Below are 18,293 nucleotides of genomic sequence, written 5' to 3' on the forward strand. Positions count from 1 at the left end.
CCTAACTGAAACTGCTTGACTTTTCAGCCTTAAGAACTACCTTTTAATGTAACAGGTCGAGGGTAATGTTAATATAAAGCCCTCCTGTTTTTTCTGTTCTTCTATATAATTAGCTAATCTGTAGCTATAATCCCCTCTGTTCTTGGCTTTTTTCTCTCCAGTATTCAAATATGGCTGCACAATCTCTCGCTATTCTCCCTTTTAGTCACATACTGAATTTTAATATAAAACCCCTACAGCTGTTGATAAAGTTTTCTGTTTAGGGATTACTAATATATTGTGTGCACAAATATCGCTTATTTTTCCTCTAAATGCCCACTATCAATATCAAACCTTTCAGATTTTGCTTTTTCCCCTGTCTCAAGATAGCCAATTTGTGTAATCTTCTCAGAGTTTTCCTCATATTCTCTTAATTATCAAATGCTGATATAAACTTGCCTCAACAGTCACTGGCCCTATAGCCCCTCTCCCCCGAGTCACTGCAGCCCCAAACCCCTCTCCCACCCATCACCTCTGTCCCCAAATTCCCTTTCGCTCTCAACAAGCAATCGTGTGTCTAATTTATTTTATTTCTAAAAAGTAGCTTGATGACACTTCCCCAAAATAACTCCCCCAATAACAACTAGGTGGGTGAAACAAGACAATCACTACGCTCTCGAACGAACTCACACAAGAAAATGCAAAAAGACAAAAGAGGTGAACACTTTTCACAAGGTGATCACTCCATATCTGACCTCTCAGTCCTCATCCTCAAAGCAAACCTGCCCAACACTTTCAAAAGACAAGCCTGGGAGCTTAAATTCATAACTGCTAGACACCTAAAATCAAGGACTGAACAGACACACTGGATTTATGGCTTATTAGGCCAACCTGTAACCCGCTACCCCTCTCTTTTTGTCCTATGCCTGCAGAGGTGGTAATGGTCTGCCTTGAATGGTCACTTACAATATGTGCTAACTGCTTTTGCTAAACAACCTGCTCCACCTTGCACTGTGCTGCGATGCTCGGAGTACCTTTCCCAGCCCTGCAGAAGAGCTCTGTGTGGCTCGAAAGCTTGTCTCTTTCATCAAGGGAAGTCGGTCCAATAAAACGTATTATCTCCCCTGCCTTGTCCCCCAAGAGAGACAGAGTTTAGTCCTCGATTGGATACAAGCTACCACTGGCTGAAGGTTGGGTTGAACAGTGACAACTGCACGTGCCCTTGAGCTATTCAACTTCATGAGAAATGGTACACTCAAAAGCCTGTTGGCTGCCTTTTCTGGGCATGCTCAGTGGAATCCGTTTAACTCATGAGTGTTAGGTCAGTGACTAACTTGAGACCTAGCTCTCTTGTCAACATCAGTTTTAAAGGGACAGTAGATGCCACCCATTAGCTGTGATACATGTGCAGTGCTAGCATGGGTGCTGACTTTCATTTTTCTGATTGGGTGCTTCCACCCTCACTCTGCCCCAAGGCCCCGCCCCCAACACCCCACCCTCACTCCGCCTCTTCCCACCCCGCTGCGCCCCAGCTCTGCCCCCTCCCTGAGCATCTCCTCCCCGCCGCTAAATACACCCACTGTTTTTTCCTCCTGGGTGCTCCAGCCCCGGAGATCCCTGTGCCCAGATCAGAGCCATGGTTTGACCCTGTGACCCACAACATCCAGGTACACACACCCCGCCACACTATTGCAACGATCTTTGCACAAAACAGCCCTTGTGAGGTATCATTTAAAAACAAAGCACTAGCTGCTCAACCATACCATGGTGAAATGTACGTAGCAACACTATATGTAAACTTACAAGTTCCCCCATATGATGTTACTAGAACATGTTCAAGACCAGACAGCCTTGCCTTGGTAAAGGTGTGACATAGGTTTGTCCTAAACAAAGGAATGTGTGTTTACCTCAATTTACCTATAAACGGGACTATCCAGACATCTGAGGAAAGAGATTGCAGGGAACAGAACAATTTGAATTTTAGCTAATACCAGCAGGGGGAAAACCCAGCATGGAGCTTCCATCATCACACGACCCCATGTTGCCTTCCTCACATAAACTTTACTTGGAGGAGTAACATTCAGGAGAATATATTGCAAACGTTTACTGGTGTATAAAGACGGAGGAGCTGAACCTCAAGTGATAAGCGACTGAATCAACTGATTGGATATAATATTACTGTACTTATAGAAGTATATAGAGTGAGGTCTTTTCTGAAAGCTAATGACACACTGGTGATTAATAGCATTATGAATGGTCCTTATTAACACTATATGAGGAAATATGGACACCTAATGATATTATGCTTTAAAGTCTGTGGCCAGACAGGGAGAAACACGTAGGAGAGAAGGCAACTATCTACCTGGCTGCAATGAAAGGTGAAATGCAAGTAGGGTGACCAGACAGCAAGTGTGAAAAATCAGGACGGGGTGGGGGGTAATAGGTGCCTATATAAGACAAAGCCCCAAATATCAGGACTGTCCCTATAAAATCAGGACATCTGGTCACCCTAAACGCAAGGTTTAACCAAAAACAATGGAAGCCCCATTTACACAGAAATCAGTAGGGGGTTGGGAAGTCCACAGAAAGGGAAGTAGAGCATGAGGTCATCCTGCCTCTTGAAGCAAGGTCATTGAAATTTGGAAAACATAAGCAAGGACAGAAGCCGTCTTTGGGATCCCTCATTAGATAGACACAAAGGAACAGCACTCTTGCGAGCTGAGAAAGTTGGGCCCTTCAACCAAAGGGGCGGGGGTTGAAGTCTCTGGGAACTGAATATAGGTAAGAAATCAAAAGGCAAAGGTCTTTCACCCAGAAGGACAAGGGAAGCCAGCCCCTTGGGCTTCTGCGGAAGATCCTGATGGAGAGAAAGTCAGCTCTGGCTAGCAAGAAGGAAGATTGCTGAGAGAAACCATCTTTAATAAAGCCTGTACCTCACTAGATTCAGTTTTCAACTTTTAGATGCAAATTTTCACTTTCATTTGCTTGTAACCATCTCTATTTTTATTCCTTTTAGTCAGCATCACTTAACCTATGACCTTTTGTTAATAAATCTGTTTGACATTGGGCATTGCAGAGCACACAGTTTGGGGAAAATTTGGGACTGGGAGTGTGTTGGGGTCACGCTGCTGGTGGTAACCCAGGCTAGTAGAGAGCAGGGAGTGTGACTGCTGTGTTGCTGGGGTCAGAGTGGCTGGACCAGGGTGGGAGTTATACACAGACACTCAAACTGTGACCTGCATGCTTGTTGCTGACTGTGACCATCCCAGGCAGGGAGTTACAGTAGCAAAGCATTGTGAGGCTCTCAGAGTTACAGGGTTAGAAGTGATGCAGCCTCGAACCCTGTAACAGATCCCCAAATCTGGGCAAAAAAACATTGGTGGAACCGCTCAACTTTGCAAAAAGAAGCTGTGGTCAGGGGGCTGTATCTCAGGAACCCCATATTCAAGTGACCCCAATTTTATTTCACTAACCCTACCCCATGATCCCATGAGGTACACCAAATATCAGAGCAATCCGAGTAACCATGCAAGTTTTAGAGCACTTAGAAGAGACAAGCATTAAACAGAAAGCTACAGAGTTAAACAACAACAGAGGCTGGCAGCCCGCTACAATTTCTCTGCTGTGTGGAGTCTCTCATGTCCAATATGATGTGAACTCTGCTTGAAACATTTGCCACACAGAGGATGTTTAGGAGGTCTCTATCTTGTATGGATTTGCAGAAGCCTGTTATGATCATAGCCCCAAGTGAAGAGTCACCCACATTCAGGTCCTCTTTGCTGTGTGGGTTTTCTGATGTTTAATAAGATGTGAGCTCCGCTGGAAACTTTTCCCACAGTCCAGACACTTATAGGGCCTCTCTCCTGTGTGGGTCCTCTGATGCGTAATAAGGTTTGAGTTGACACTAAAACTTTTGCCACAGTCAAAGCATTTATACGGCTTCTCTCCTGTGTGGGTTCTCTGATGTACAATAAGGTGGGAACTCCGACTGAAGGTTTTCCCACAGTCCAAGCATTTAAAAGGTTTCTCTCCCGTATGGATTCTCTGATGCACAATAAGCTGTGAGCTCTGAACGAATGTTTCCCCACAGTCAGGGCACTTACAGGGCTCCTCTCCTGTGTGAATTCCCTGGTGTCTAATAAGGTGTGACTTCTGAGTGAAATTTTTCCCACAGATGAGGCACTTATGGGGTTTCTCTCCTAAATGGAGACTCTGATGTCTAATAAGGTGCGAGCTCTGAATAAAACTTTTCCCGCAGACAAGGCATTTATAGGGTCTCTCTCCCGTGTGGAGTCTTTGATGTGAAATAAGATCGGAGCTCTGAACGAAACTTTTCCCGCAGTCCAAGCATTTATAGGGTCTCTCTCCCGTGTGGTGTCGCCGGTGTGTAAGAAGGTTTGAGCTCAGGCTGAAACTTTTTCCACAGTCCAAGCATTTATAGGGTCGCTCTCCCGTGTGGGTTCTCTGGTGGGTAAGAAGGTTTGAGCTCAGACTGAAGCTTTTCCCACAGTCCGAGCACTTGAAGGGTCTTTCCCCCATGAGCGTTCTCTGATGTCTAGGAAGATGTGAGCTGTCATTAAAACTTTTCCCAAACTCAGTGGATGTGTTTTTTCTCTCTCCCATTTGGATTCCTTGCTGGGCTGTAGTCTCCTTGAGATTCCCACAGCCACTCCCACAATAAATAGATTTATCCACCTTTTTCCTAGCTGCCTCTCTTACGACTCTGGAAGAAATTTCCCTTCAGTTCTTCTTGATAACGTCCCGCGCAGTTACACTTGCTGAGGATTTTCTACTGAGGATTCTCGACCTTCATTTTCACTCACTGTCCCATCACCTTCTGGGAGAGGGAGAGAGAGAGAGAGAAAGAGAGAGAGAGAAATAGAATCCAGAGAGCAGTCATTCCCTGGGCTGGAAAGAAAAGAGTATAGCAAAGAGCGGAAACACAATATAATAACTGTTTAGGAGACTGAGGAATTAGATTCTGCCTCCCCATCCCATCCAAACACTCAAGGGGAAACAAAGTCAGGGCGGGAACTCCTGCCAGCTGTCAGTTAGGACAGGTGAGAAGCTAGGAGTATATGATGTATGCAGTGCAGTGTAGCCGTGTCGGTCCCAGGGTATTAGAGAAACAAGGTGGGTGAGGTAACATCTTTTATTGGACCAACTTCCGCTGGGGAGAGAGACAAGTTCATGAGTGCATGATGACACCTTCTGGTTCAACCCTGGTTGGATGGAGGTGAAGCAGAACTGCGGGAGTCTGTTCACAAATAGAGCTGGGTTGAATTTTTTGGCCAGAGTTTATTTGCTGAAGAACATAGTTTCAGTCGACCTGAAACTATTTGTGAATTTGATTGAACTCCCCAAATAGTTTGTCCCCCCCGCACCTCTCAAAAGTGTGGAGGGGCCAAGGCACTTTTCACAAAATGGCCAGAAGAGAAGAGAGTGATGCCTCCTTTATAACCTTTACCCCGGCGGCTAAGGCACTTGCTTGGGATGTGGAGAAGGGATTTGAATGTGGGTCTCCCAACATTGCAGGAGTACTAAAATCTTTGGCTAATAATGTTAAAAATTCGGGCCTTATTTCTAATCAGAATTTGTCTGGCTTTAATTTCCAGCCATTAGTTCTTGTTATGCCTTTCTCTGCTAGATGAAAGAAATTTTAAGTACCTGATATTTTCTCCCTGTAATCAAGTCAATAATTCATGGCAATAGTTCTGCAAAACGGAGGGAATCATCTATAATTCAATAATTAGAGGTGGCAAAACATCAGTGAATACTGAGATTTTTTTTATCAGGATTGATAAGTGAGTGAGAAAATTAGGGAAATCTATGAAAATGTGTATATCTTCACTAATTAAACAAAAAAGCCAGCAAAATCTGATAGGTTTTTATATTAATAATGCATATGTAGATGAAAACAATAAGCAATATTTACACAGAGATTAATAATGTATAAATACAGAGAAACGGATCAAAATCAGATAGGATTTTATATCCAAATTCAAGAAGAGCAAAAAGCTGAAGGATGGTCCAGCAATGTTTGATTATTGGAGAGAAAAGTGGCCAGAGAAGATAATTATAAAGAGAAGCATCAGAATTGGAGGGTTTTTTTTCTATATTACCCTCAAAAACTACATTAGGAAAATGTTATTAAGGTTGCAAAGTCCAACACTCACAGCTAGGCTGTACCAGAATCAAGGGTATCTGGGGAATATCAATTTCGTCCAGCGCATTATACTGTAATACAATCTCTAAGGCTAGAATCACATACTGCACTATTCGTTAACACAGGACCCTGCCTCCTTGTAGCTGGGATGTATTTGCTGCAGGAAACATCCCTGTCAGCAGCTGAATAGTGAAGAGATTTCTGTGGAATTCAAATGGGGGGGGGACCCCAGGGCTGGGAGGGCAGATGGGTGGGAAGTAATGGGTTTGGTTTTTAAAGGAAGAATAACCACCCTTCCACAAACACACCCTCCCCATTCCCCTCACTGCTTTTCCTTCATTTCTGCCTCCTTATTCACCCCCTTCCCTTTCTGACAATCCAGAAACACAAAGGGGAAAACCCAGTGGGTGGGGCCCGTTCCTGGTCTCCCCTTCCCTGTTTCCCCTCCTGAATCCCCCAGTTTGCCCCCCTGCCCCCGGAGCAGATTCCCCAGAAAGGGGTGCTGCAAAGGAGAGATCAACTCCCAGGCAACTTCACACAGCTGCCAGATCCGAGTCTCCTGGGGCCCTTTGTGCCGTCACTTTCCTGCCCATCCCTCCATCACCTGGAGTCTCCGGCTCAGGAGCTGGTGTTGGCAGAGCCTGGGGATGCCCCCGGGGCCCAGGGGATAGTTCCAAAAAAATCCCCACCTGGGCTGGGCACAGAAGGAGCTTTAATGAAGGTCTCTCCCCTGCACAGACCCGGCTGGGGAGCAGCAGATGCTGGTTCCTCCCCAGATGACAAGGGAGGAGACAGCAGCTCCTGACCCAGGAAGATAAACAGAGCCAGAGCAAACACAGCTTCCCCCTCCCGGCCCCAGCGAGAACCAGAGCCCTCTGGATACAGCAGCTAATGAAACTCTCTGCCCCCCTCACCTAGCACAGCCCTGGCCCAGGAAAGATCTGGGGCCAGAGCCCTTCTCTCTCTGCCCTTGAACTCTAGAAACCTGCAGAGGAAATAGCAGACAGATCAGTGCCACTGAGAAACGCCTCGGGGCTACGGGCAGCCTCCCTAGGGCCAGGATCCAGGGCTTAATTTGTAATGAAAGAGGGACTGGGGGGCTCAAGCAATTTTTTTACATTCATAACTGATGCAACAAGCATAGAGGTGCCGGGGCTCAGCCCTGGTACAAATTAAGCACTGCCTGGGCCAGGCCCCCATTGCCCTGTGTTCCCTTTGATTTTGGAGACCCTCAGGAACAATCCTCAGTCCCCATAGAAATCCCCCTTGTCCGCTCTCCCTGGGATATTGAAGTCATCCCCTTTCAATCCCACATTGAGGTGGATGCTTCAATGCATAATGCGGCTGCACCCAGGGCTGTGCACAAGGGGGGGCAAGCAGGGACATGGGATCCCCCAATCTGTGGGGGCACAGAACTCCTCTGGGGCCGGCGTAGGGAGATCCAGCTCCTCTGGCTGCTGCGGGGAGCGAACTCCACCGGCCCCAGGGCTGCGTGCATCAGGGAGAACCAGCCCCTCCGGCTGCAGGGGGTGGGTGTGGAGAGCCCGCTCCCCCGGTCACAGGGGACACAGAAAGTGCCCCTCCTGAGGGTGCAACCCCCCCCACACCTAAACAGACATCTGCTGCTCAGTGACCATGTTCCCCTCTGTTCAGACGCATTCAGATTCCATGTCTCTCTCCCAGCACAGTGCAGGGCCAAGGCACAATCAAGGAATGTTCCTCTGACAAACTAATCAAACATGATGCATCCTGATTTCACCCCCATTCCCGAACCTGACCTGATCTCCCAGCTAGAACAAGGGGAAGAGCTGATGGTCCCCGATCTCCAGCGCGCTGAGGAAAGCTAGGAAAGGCACTCGCACAGGCGAAGTACCAATGAAATTGGTAGAGAAACCCTCTGATTAGTGCCAGATGCCTCCAGAAATGTTATGAGAGGGATTCCCCAGTTCCACCTCATCTCTCCAGGTCAGGGTTGTAACTAGCAGGTGTCATATCTTCATGGCAGATGTCACACACAGTTTCACACCCATCCTGGCCAACAGCTGGTATGAACTCCCTCCCTGCCTTTGCTTCTCCTCTGCTGTCTGGATGGGACATGAAGACAGACTCCAATTTCTCCACCCAACAGTTCTGGTGTTTTTCTCTCTTTTCTGTTCCTCTCTTTGTCCTCTCTCCCCAGCACAGACAATGAGTCCTGTCTGGATTCTCACTCCCTATCCCAACAGGTGATGAGACAGGCAGTGAGAACAAAGAAGAGATTCCCCAGCAGAATTTTAAAATATTGTGTGCAGAATTTGTAATTTTTTGGCGCAGAATTCTCTCCGGAGTACCTCACATTTGTTTCTATTTGAATCTCTATCCTTAAGAAGCTTTTTTTTAAAAAAACTATCAGACTCCAGTGCTGCATGCGACATTGGGATGGTGGTGTATGGTGCAACTGGTAAACCAGCGTACGCTGTTCCCCTGGGAACAATAGAACTGGGACGCCTGTGGATATCCAGTGATTAAGGGCTGGATACCACTGGGGGGCACTTTGAAGGGAAGCAGGAGCTGGGGTACATCTATTGTCACCTGGAGGGCAAAGGCAGGCCTGGTGTAGCCCAGGGGAGAGAGGTATGGTGGCTGAGAGGCTGGTTGTGTTAAGGTGCTAACTCCCAACTGGCAAAGGCAAGACTCCCTAATGCTGGTGACAGCAAGGTAACACCCGGCCCTGAGTAGCATCACAGCACCTATGTCTGATTGTGAATGCACAGCTGGGAAGGAAGGCAAGTTCCTAAGCTCTTTCCTTATGGGAGCAAGTGAGTTAGACAGGTGCCTTGCTCCACCTAGCCAGAAGAGAGGAGTGTGTGGCGGGGATTCCTCCTTTAAACATTCAGCCCAGGAGTGCAAGCAGTCACCCTGCTGTGGGAAGCCCAGCTTCAATTCCTGCACTGCAGAAAGGATTTGATCAGGATCCCCCACAGCTCTTAGGAAAGTGCTCTCACCACTAGGCCATGGGATCTTTTGGTTGGGACTCCCTCCATGTGTCCTCCCGTGGCACTTTGGATGAGTCTTTAAAGAAGGAGACAGGGACCCTCCCAGCCAGGTGCCCTCTGGACTACAAAGTTATTCTCTCTCTCTGGCCCAGTGAAAGGCCCCGCCTGGGCTGGGCACAGCTAATGAGTCAATTCCCCTCCTCTCCAAAACCCCAACCCTGAAGGGATCAAGTGAGGTCAAACCCAGATTAAGGCACTGGCAATCTAGGCATGAGTCTAGGGCCCAATCTGTGTGTGTATGTGGAGAGGGGTGGGGTCAGGAGGCTGTCCCACAGTGCAGCGGTGAGGAGGAGCGGTGCTGGCTGCCCCACTGCTCACTCAGGTGTGACCTAGGCACTCCCCCCATGAAACAGGTGGGGCACCAGGGTGACACTGGGTGAATGGCACCGAGACCCCACCACGCACCAGGAGTCTCCCCACATATGCCCCATCTCCCCCTCCCTGGAATCCTCTCCTGTCTGTCCTCTCATGAGTCTATTGGCTTCTTTGCATGATGCCCCCTTAATGCTGAGAGAAGCTGCCTCTGTATGGAGCCCCTGATGACAAGTGCCTGGGGCAGGGGGGGCTGCAGGGTGGTGGGTTTATCGCTAGGACCCAGGAGCAGCTGGGAGGCGGCTCTGGGGGGAGCGATCACTGGGATCAGTCCAGGTGTAGTGTAGGATTCTGCTCTGCATAGGAATGTGCTACTTATGGTGTACTGAGCATGCTCAGTTATCAGAGCAGACTCCTACACTACAGGCCTAGTGCCCCCCTTCCTCTACTGCCAGGGCAGACTGACTCTGAGCCTGCCCTTCCCCCTCAGATCCTTCCCTTTTTCGGTGGGACCCTCCACCAGCCCAGGCCCCCTCCACCTCCCGCCCGCAGTCACCGCTGCTGCCCCACGCTAAAATCTAAAGGTTCATTCATAAAGGGAAAAACATATAGATGAGAGCTAGAACTGGTTAAATGAAATACATACAGTGATGGCAAAGTTCTTGGTTCAGGCTTGTAGCATAGAATAAACTGCAGGTTCAAATCAAGTCTCTGGAGGACATCCACAGCTGGGATGGGTCATTCAGTCCTTTGTATAGAGCTTCAGTTTGTAGCAAAGTCCCTCCAGAGGTTATGAAGCAGGATTGAAGACAAGATGGAGGCGAGGCATCAGCCTTTTATAGTCTCTTGCCATGTGGTCTTTGCTTTCTTTGTCCCAAGGACACTCTATCCAGCCCGTGGCATAGCCCGTGGCATGAGTTCTGTCCATAGGCAGGTCCCTGCATACCTTGCTGAGTCACAAGATGTATCTGCCTTCTCTCAATGGGTCGATTGTATAGCTGATGGTCCTTAATGGGCCATCAAGCAGGCTAGGCAGAGTTGACACCAACTGGTTTGGGGTGTTCCCCGGAAGCATAGCACAAGTTTGAAATACAGACAGTATAGAGTCAGTATTCATAACTTCAACTACAAAAATGATACACATATACAGATAGCATAATGAAAATCCGCCAATCATAACCTCTCCATAGACCCCTTACGTGACAACCTTTATACAATAGTGGCTGCAAATATATAACAGTGGTTGCAACAGTGATCTATCCAGTTACAGATTATGTCAGTAACATCACAGGAGGGGACACGGCATCAGTGAGGCTGATATTGGAATACTGCATCCGGTTTTGGTGTCCTCATTTGAAAAAGATGTTGTGAAATTGGAGATGGGACAGCAAAGAGCCACCAAATGTTCTGAGGGCTGGAGAAAACATGCCTTCTAGTGAGCTATTGAAAGAGCTCAACCTGTTTAGCTTATCAAAAGAAGATTGAGAGGTGACTTCATTGAAGTGTTGAAGTGCCTTAATGGAGAGAAAATATCGGGTATTAAAGGGATCATTAATCTAGCAGAGAAAGGCATAACAAGACCCAATGGCTGGAAGGTGAAAAGAGACAAATTCATATTACAAATAAGGCACAAATATTCAACAGCAAGGATGATTCACCACAGGAACAAGCTACCAAGGAAAGTGGTGGATTCTCCATCGCTTGATGTCATTTATTGAAGACTAGATGCCTTTCTGGAATGTGTTTGCCCAAAAAGTAGCTATTGTGTCATACTGGAGGCCTGTGATACGCAGGGGGTCAGATTAGATGCTCTAATGTTCTCTTCTGGCCATAAAGTCTGCTCATTTCTGAAAAACTGAGTGTAGCATGGGGAGCAGCGTGTGATGTTTTACTGTCTAGCCAGCTTGCTTCCTAGAACGAACACTCATTGGCTGGGGTGATCCACAGGGAGCAGCTCAAACCTCCAAAGTGTCTGTCCAGCGGCAGGACATTAGCACAGCAAGGGAGGGGAGTGGCAGTGACATCACAAAGGCCTTTTGCAGGACCTCAGACTATTGATCAAAGGTGGTGGGGAGGTGGTGACCTCACAGAGAGATGCTGACATCAGCCAGGCAGGACAGGGGCGAGGGGCCAGGGAAACCTCAGAGACCCCTGTGGCTTTGCTTCAGCAAGTCTCCTTCTCCAGGTCTCTCTTTGAGGACTGAGAGAGTATTAGGGTTCACGTACGTGAGCACCAGGCGGAACCTCTTTCGAGTCTTCTCCTTTCCTTTTACTGATTTTACTAGAAAACAGACGTCCCTGTTTAGAAGGTAAGAGCCTCCTCGAGGTTTGAAACCTGTTCAGTCTGATCCATCTGGGGACAGTTAAATTCTAGGCGTGGAAAACATGAGCTTAAGGAGGCAGAATTTAATTCCGCACCTAGAATTTTGTCCCTTAGAATCACTGGGGACATTAGGGTTTGTCCTTTTTGTTTCACCTTTTGCTCCCTCCCTCCCTCCTTTCTCTTCTTCTCTTGCTTCTTTTGTCCTTTCTCCTGTTCCCCTCCCAACACCAGGAGGTGTGTGTGTGTGTGTGTGTGTGTGGATAGGAGTAGTGCATAATATGAGGTGTCCTACCACGTTTACTCAGATCAGATTATGACATAATAGAATAGCTGAAATATTCTATTTTATCTGGTTTCAGAGGAGCAGCCGTGTTAGTCTGTATTTGCAAAAACAAAAGGAGTACTTGTGGCACCTTGTGGTGTTCTGTTATTTTCTTTGTTGGGCCTGTCCTGTAGTAGCCACTAGCCGTCACCTTCAGCCCCCAACTAAAACCTCTCCAACGCATCATCAAGGATCTACAACCTATCCTGAAGGACGACCCATCATTCTCACAGATCTTGGGAGACAAGCCAGTCCTTGCCTACAGACAGCCCCCCAACCTGAAGCAAATACTCACCAGCAACCACACACCACTCAACAGAACCACTAACCCAGGATCCTATCCTTGCAACAAAGCCCGTTGCCAACTGTGCCCACATATCTATTCAGGGAACAACATCACAGGGCCTAATCACATCAGCCACACTATCAGAGGCTCGTTCACCTGCACATCTACCAATGTGATATATGCCATCATGTGCCAGCAATGCCCCGTGCCACGTACGTTGGTCAAACTGGACAGTCTCTACGTAAAAGAATAAATGGACACAAATCAGATGTCAAGAATTATAACATTCATAAACCCGTCGGAGAACACTTCAATCTCTTTGGTCACTCGATTACAGACCTAAAAGTTGCAACCAGAATGACAAATGTGTGTTTGTGTCTCTTTCCCACGCCTGATCATCCATGAGGCCAAAGTCTTGTGGATCTGGGACTGGCACCAGGACAGCAGGCTCCTGGGCTACAAGAACACAGCCAAGGTGGGGGAGGTAAGGGCACTCTGCCAGGGCATGACACAGCTCTGGAAGTGCGGGTGGCTGCCTCCTGGAGCCACTAGATGGAGATGCCATTCTAGTCTAGGATTTGGAGCCTGATTCTGGGCAATCTGCTGAAGCCTCACATCTAGTTGGCTTTAGGTCTTTGGAAAGTTCTTCTCGGAGGGGCAGAGAAGATTCTTCCTCCGGATGGCAGTGCTGGCCATCCATGACCCCCTGCTGCGTGTCAGCCAGGCTGGGCTGCTCCTCACCTACTCCCTCCTGAGGGAAGCCCAGCAGCTGATGGTGGACAAGGTAAGCAGCTGCATTAGACTCAGGAGATTGGGGTGGGGCCCAGGCCTCATTCCCATCCTATGGCCATTCACTGGCCTGGCAGCAAGGAGACTGGTGGGGAATGAGAGTGAGAGCAGGTGCTACTGGAAAGGGAGATGAATTCACCTCCATGAGCAGGAGGGAACCAGCTTGTCCCCAGAGCAGCTGCAACCCAGCTCTTTAGCGAGGCTAATTAATGATAAGCTTTGCCTCATCACGGACTTATGTTCTTGGGAAGGGCAGCAGAGTCCTCTAAGTGCCCTCTGCGAGCCTCTCCTGTCATCCGAGCCACCACCCAGAGTTGCTCCCATCACTGGCAGCCTGGGAGGCCAAGGACTGACGGGTGATGGCGACTGACCAGGAAGGGCTGAGGCACATGGGCGGGGGAAGCTTGTCCTGCTGCTGGCAGGGCTGGACCCGCTCTAGAGAGAATGGGAGGATTCAGTCAGCAGGGGCTGCTGACCTGCCCTGTTCACCAGGGCTGCCATCCTGCGGCTTCAGCATTAGTGGCTGGGATGACTTGGGGAAAGGTCTCAACCTCCCCACATCCCACTTCACTGCTGCCAGAATCCCTCCTGCCCCCCCTTCTAAAGTCCCCTCCCTGCCCAACCTGGGTGGGGGCGGAGCAGTGGGGCCTGAGAACTTGAGCTGTGGATTGGAGGGGGAACAGCTGTCGGGGGCACTGAGGGGGAGGTGGCAGGAGCTCACCCTGCAAGGAGGGGGGTTGGCACTGGAGGTCACTAGAAAGGACAACAAGACTCCATTCTGGGGGCCAGGAGGGGGAATCCATCCCTCAGAGGTGGGTGGGTGCTGGGTGGAAATGCTGCTGGTTCCAGGTGCCCTGATTCCGCAGGGGCGTCTCAGTCTCTGACAGGTCCTCGTTCCCTTGCAGCAGGAGGACGTCACAGCCAATGTGATGCACCAGCTCCTCATCATCCGGCACTTGCGCCAGATGCCCAAGGCACTGCAGGGGCTCTGCCTCTGAGGCCACCAGCAACTCCCACTCCCTGCTGCTCTGGCTCCCTGTAAATGGGGAGCTAATGGAAGGGGAAATGGAGGCCCCTGGTACTCAGAGAAACTCTCTCCTCTCTCTGTGGAGCTGGGTCCTTCCCTCTGTCCCCCAGGTTTCCTTCTTCTGGGGCAGGAGCTCTTTCCCTCACACCCATTCCCCTCCCCCCCTTTCCTTGGTCTGACCGCATCCCATTCCCCTGTGCCCAGGCAGAGCTCTCCCTGCCCCATATGATGCAGAAAGGCCATTGTGTTAGGGCCACTGCCCCAGCCACACTGAAGCTCGGAAAGCTCCACTTTTGAGGAAGTGGGAGGGGGACAGAGGCTCAGGGCTAGCTTCACCTCCTGCCCTTTATTCTCCCCTTGGCCCTTCTATGGGGTCTCTGGGTGTGAAATGAAGAGGAGCCTCCTTCCCAGCTCTCTTCCAGGCCCTGGGATCTGGCACAGCCTCCCAGAGGGGTGCATCCTGTAGCTGAGCCACATCAGGGAGCAGTGGGGACAGGGCACCTTGTCCCATCCAAGCAAGCAACGCTGGCTCTCAAAGAGGCTTAGATGGAAGACCCCGCTCCCTCATGGAGAAAAGAGCCATTTACTCCTTGGGGCTGTGGGTCTCTTGGGGGAGAAATGGCATCCCTGATGCATAGCGTGGCTGGGAGCTTCCCCCGTCCCTGGCTCCCAGTTCTGGGACAGAGATGTCTCCATCACCGTACCACCCTGGTTTTGTTCCTAGGAAGGGGCTCCCCAGAGACGTCCTCAAACCTGGGCTCCTGAGAGCATTTCTGGCAGGAGGCTCCAGCCCCTCGGGCATGAAGCGAGCATCAGGTCATCTCATTCACATGGCATCTCCGGTCTCCAGCTCCACTTCCCACAGCAGGGCAAACGAACCCATCATCTCCCAGAATCCCAACTCTTTGACTTCCTTCCACTCAGCAGTAGGGTTTCTCCAGCCCCCTCACCACACCTGTCAGCCTCTGAATGATGAAGGGCCTGAATGTCAAAGTCACCAGAACAAGCAAACTCCAGTTCCAGGCAGTGGGGCCTCTGTGTACTCAGCCCCTCTGGAAACCAGGTCTGAAATGGGGAGCAAGGACCCCAGCCGAGTAACAGTAGGAGTGGGCAGAGCAGGCCTGTAACAGGGTACTTTCCCCTGGGCTGCACAGCCTGGGGCCTAGCCAAGCTGATTACAGAATGAGCCCTAACTGAGAGGCACCATGTACCTCCCCGTAAAGAGCCAGACTTCAGTGGTGACACAGCCCAGCTGGGGTATCTACAGGAATGAGAACGAGGTAGTTCAGAGCAGCAAGGAAACTAGAGAAAAGAGGCAGGAAGTGCCCAGGGAAACCTGCAGCAAAGAGAAAGGAGTAGACCTAGCTGTTGGGTACAGGGCCCTGGGCTGCTACTAATGTCAGGGTGAGACTGGGTTCCCCTACTGGCCCCAAAGTAGGGGGTGTACACACACCCGGAGAGGTTACCAAGCCTTGCAAGGAGGCTGCAGGCTGAGCAAGAGCCCCAGCGATAGACTTCTAGTGATGGACTTCTAGCCCCAGTGATTGACTTCTTTCTGTGGAAAGACCTCTTTGGACTTCTAGTGTGAGACAAGCTGGGCCCCAGATGGGTGGACAAAAGGTGGTGACCTGGCTGGAGGGCTGAGTTACCAGGCAGAGAAACTGCCATGGTGCTGGAGCGACCATGGACGGGGGACGCTAGCCCAGCGAGAGGGCTGTGATGCCATGTCTGGCCGCCGGGGGTAGATTTATTTATGATTGGCATAGTCAGGAGGATTGAATTCTGCCTGTGATCCATGAGGACTGATGGAAGGAAGTCTTTGTTGCTGAAGGAAGGTCTGTCCTCCCAAGCGGGTGTATTGAGGGACCGAGCCGGTCACTGGATTTCCCTTTTGAGTTCCAGGGACTGGTTAAGCAGCCAAAGCAGGTCTAGGGGTTTCTCCAGCAGCTCCTAGAAACCCAACAGGAGCAGAAGGAAGTGCAGGTGGAGCTATAGACGCAGCAGCAGCAATGCCTGTGAGAGATCTTGCAAAGGGAACGCCCATGGACAAAAAGAGCAGACCCAGAGAGCATGCCTGGGCTGTGCGGAGAAGGTTAGCCCAGGAGAGCAGGGCATGAGAAAGTGTACACGCGTGGCCTAATGCCAAGATGGGGACAAGAGTTTTTTGTTTTGGGTGCAGAGAAGCAGGCCATATCAAAAGACCCGGCCTGCTTAGGAAATTGCTGAGTGGCAAAAGGAGGGGCCAGGGCCCCAAGAAGTTAGAAAGAAAGGAGAAGGTTCCTCTGATAGAAACCCACATGAGGCAGGCAACGTGGTAGTGGCAGGGATGGCCATGGACTTTGCAGACCCTCCACCAATACACCTTGTCGGGTGCTGCAGGTTGGTGAAGGACGAAATGCTTGGCCCAGAGATGAAGCAGACTGAAGGAGGGACAAACACAAGGGTGGAGCAGTTCATGGTGGGCGCTCCGACCCTGATGGAAAAGGTTTTGGTGTGTGCAGTGGCATAGCAAAAAGGCTGCAGAAGAAGCTAAAGGCTTCAGAAGAGGCTCTGCAAGCAGCTGTTAATGGGAATGAGTGGCTGCAGGAAGAGCGTTGGGATACTGCAAAAGAGAAGGATGGCCTCTGAGTTCTGGTGAGCGAACTGGCAGTGGAGTGGGAGACAGTGGAGTGGGTGCAGGCTGTACAAGCACGCAGCTGGTGACAGCAACGAGATGACGAGGGATGAAGCTTGGACAAGAATAGAACTTGCCCCTCGTGTGGGCCAGTTTCTAAGGAGGAGCGTATATGACAGGGGGGCTTGGCCTGTGGGCAATAAAGCCTGGAGCTAGGCCAAATGGATTACAGAGTGAGCTCCACCTGAGAGGAAAGCCAGGGAAAACCACAGCAAAGGTACAGGAGCAGGCCTAACTGTTCGGTACAGGGCCTTGGGGCGGGACCTAGAATCCAGGGTAGGACTGGTTCTCCCATGGTCTCTAAGAAAGGGGACGTACAAGGCCATAGAAAGGGCTACCAAGGCCAGCAAGGGCAGGCTGAGCCAAAGTCAGGCTGAGGAAGAGCCCCCAAAGGGACGGAGGACCTTGTTTCGGTTAAAGACATTTTTGGACTTTTCGTTTGGGATGAGGGCGACCCAGGAAGGAGTGAACTAAAAGATAGTCACCTGGCTGAAGGGCTGAGTTCCCAGGCAAAAAACTGCCAGAGTGCCCTAGCGACTCTCGGCAGGGGTGCAAGCCCCACAAGAAAGCTGTGACACCAGGCCTTGCCAGGAAGGGGTACCTATCGGTGAGTGAACTCTGTTACAAGCCTGCTTCCGTTATGGAAACAGTGTGATATTGGAGAATGGTGGGGATGGCCTATGGGAGGGGATGGCTGGAGTGGTCATACAGAAGGGGCAGCAGGGTCCAGTGATGAGAGCAAGGAACAGGTTATACTGCAGCCCTGCCACTGAGTGGTAACGTGATCCTGGCCAGGTCACTCTCCCACCTGGTACCTCACTTTCCCTGTCTTTGAAATGGGGATCATCCTGTCCTACATTAAGAAAGCGTTTGATCCTCTGCTCTTGCTTCCCAAATCCCTGCCCCCCTTGCCCCTCACAGGCCTCTTCCCTGTTCCTCAAACTTCCATGCCCATGTTAGTGCCTGGGTCACCCTGCAACTGCAAGGTCTCATGTACAGTCTCCCACTAGCAAACTGAACCCCCCCCCCGCCCCGATCCAGAATAGGAATCGCAGTTCCTGTGCGCTGCCCTGAATGAAGTGTAGCCCATGGGCATGGGGAAGGCCAACACTCACATCCAGGTAGATTGTCAACCTACTCCTCTGTCCCAGGAGCAGGAAGGCCTCTGGTTCTTGCTCTCTTGGTAGCTGGAGCTGCTAAGTTGGGGGTGTGGTGGGCCATTGGGCCACATGTGGTCAGGGCAGTCAGTGCAGAGCAGTGTTTAACCGGTTACCAATCCATGATAGGACCTTATGATGTACCTGTATGGCACAATAATTCTTCATTGAATCAGCTGATTCAATTGCTTAGTCTTTGGGGTTCAGACCCCCTGTTCTCCCC

The 18,293-nt window shown here is 50.2% G+C and overlaps 1 protein-coding gene across 3 annotated transcripts; it reads right to left on the minus strand.

Moving 5' to 3' along the window:
• Positions 1 to 2,895: 2,895 nt before the first annotated feature.
• Positions 2,896 to 6,923, minus strand: LOC140898414 (uncharacterized). Of its 3 annotated transcripts, none has more exons than XM_073312224.1 (2): positions 6,835 to 6,923; positions 2,896 to 4,816 (listed from the first exon to the last, which is right to left on the minus strand). In XM_073312224.1, exon 2 carries the CDS (start codon positions 4,600 to 4,602, stop codon positions 3,745 to 3,747), a length of 858 nt encoding a protein of 285 aa, XP_073168325.1. In that variant the 5' UTR covers positions 4,603 to 4,816; positions 6,835 to 6,923; the 3' UTR covers positions 2,896 to 3,744. The 3 variants fall into 3 exon arrangements, with proteins under 3 accessions (XP_073168325.1, XP_073168323.1, XP_073168322.1); XM_073312222.1 differs by having other exon boundaries at positions 6,750 to 6,923; XM_073312221.1 differs by having other exon boundaries at positions 2,896 to 4,887; positions 6,750 to 6,923.
• Positions 6,924 to 18,293: the final 11,370 nt, after the last annotated feature.

Source organism: Lepidochelys kempii, chromosome 14, assembly GCF_965140285.1.
Source record: "Lepidochelys kempii isolate rLepKem1 chromosome 14, rLepKem1.hap1, whole genome shotgun sequence".
In the NCBI taxonomy this organism is placed as follows: domain Eukaryota; kingdom Metazoa; phylum Chordata; order Testudines; family Cheloniidae; genus Lepidochelys; species Lepidochelys kempii.

What these genes read in the sequence shown, in the direction of transcription:
- LOC140898414 (XM_073312224.1), bottom strand. Translation starts at nt 4,602, where the DNA reads ATGGGAGAGAGAAAAAACACATCCACTGAGTTTGGGAAAAGTTTTAAT.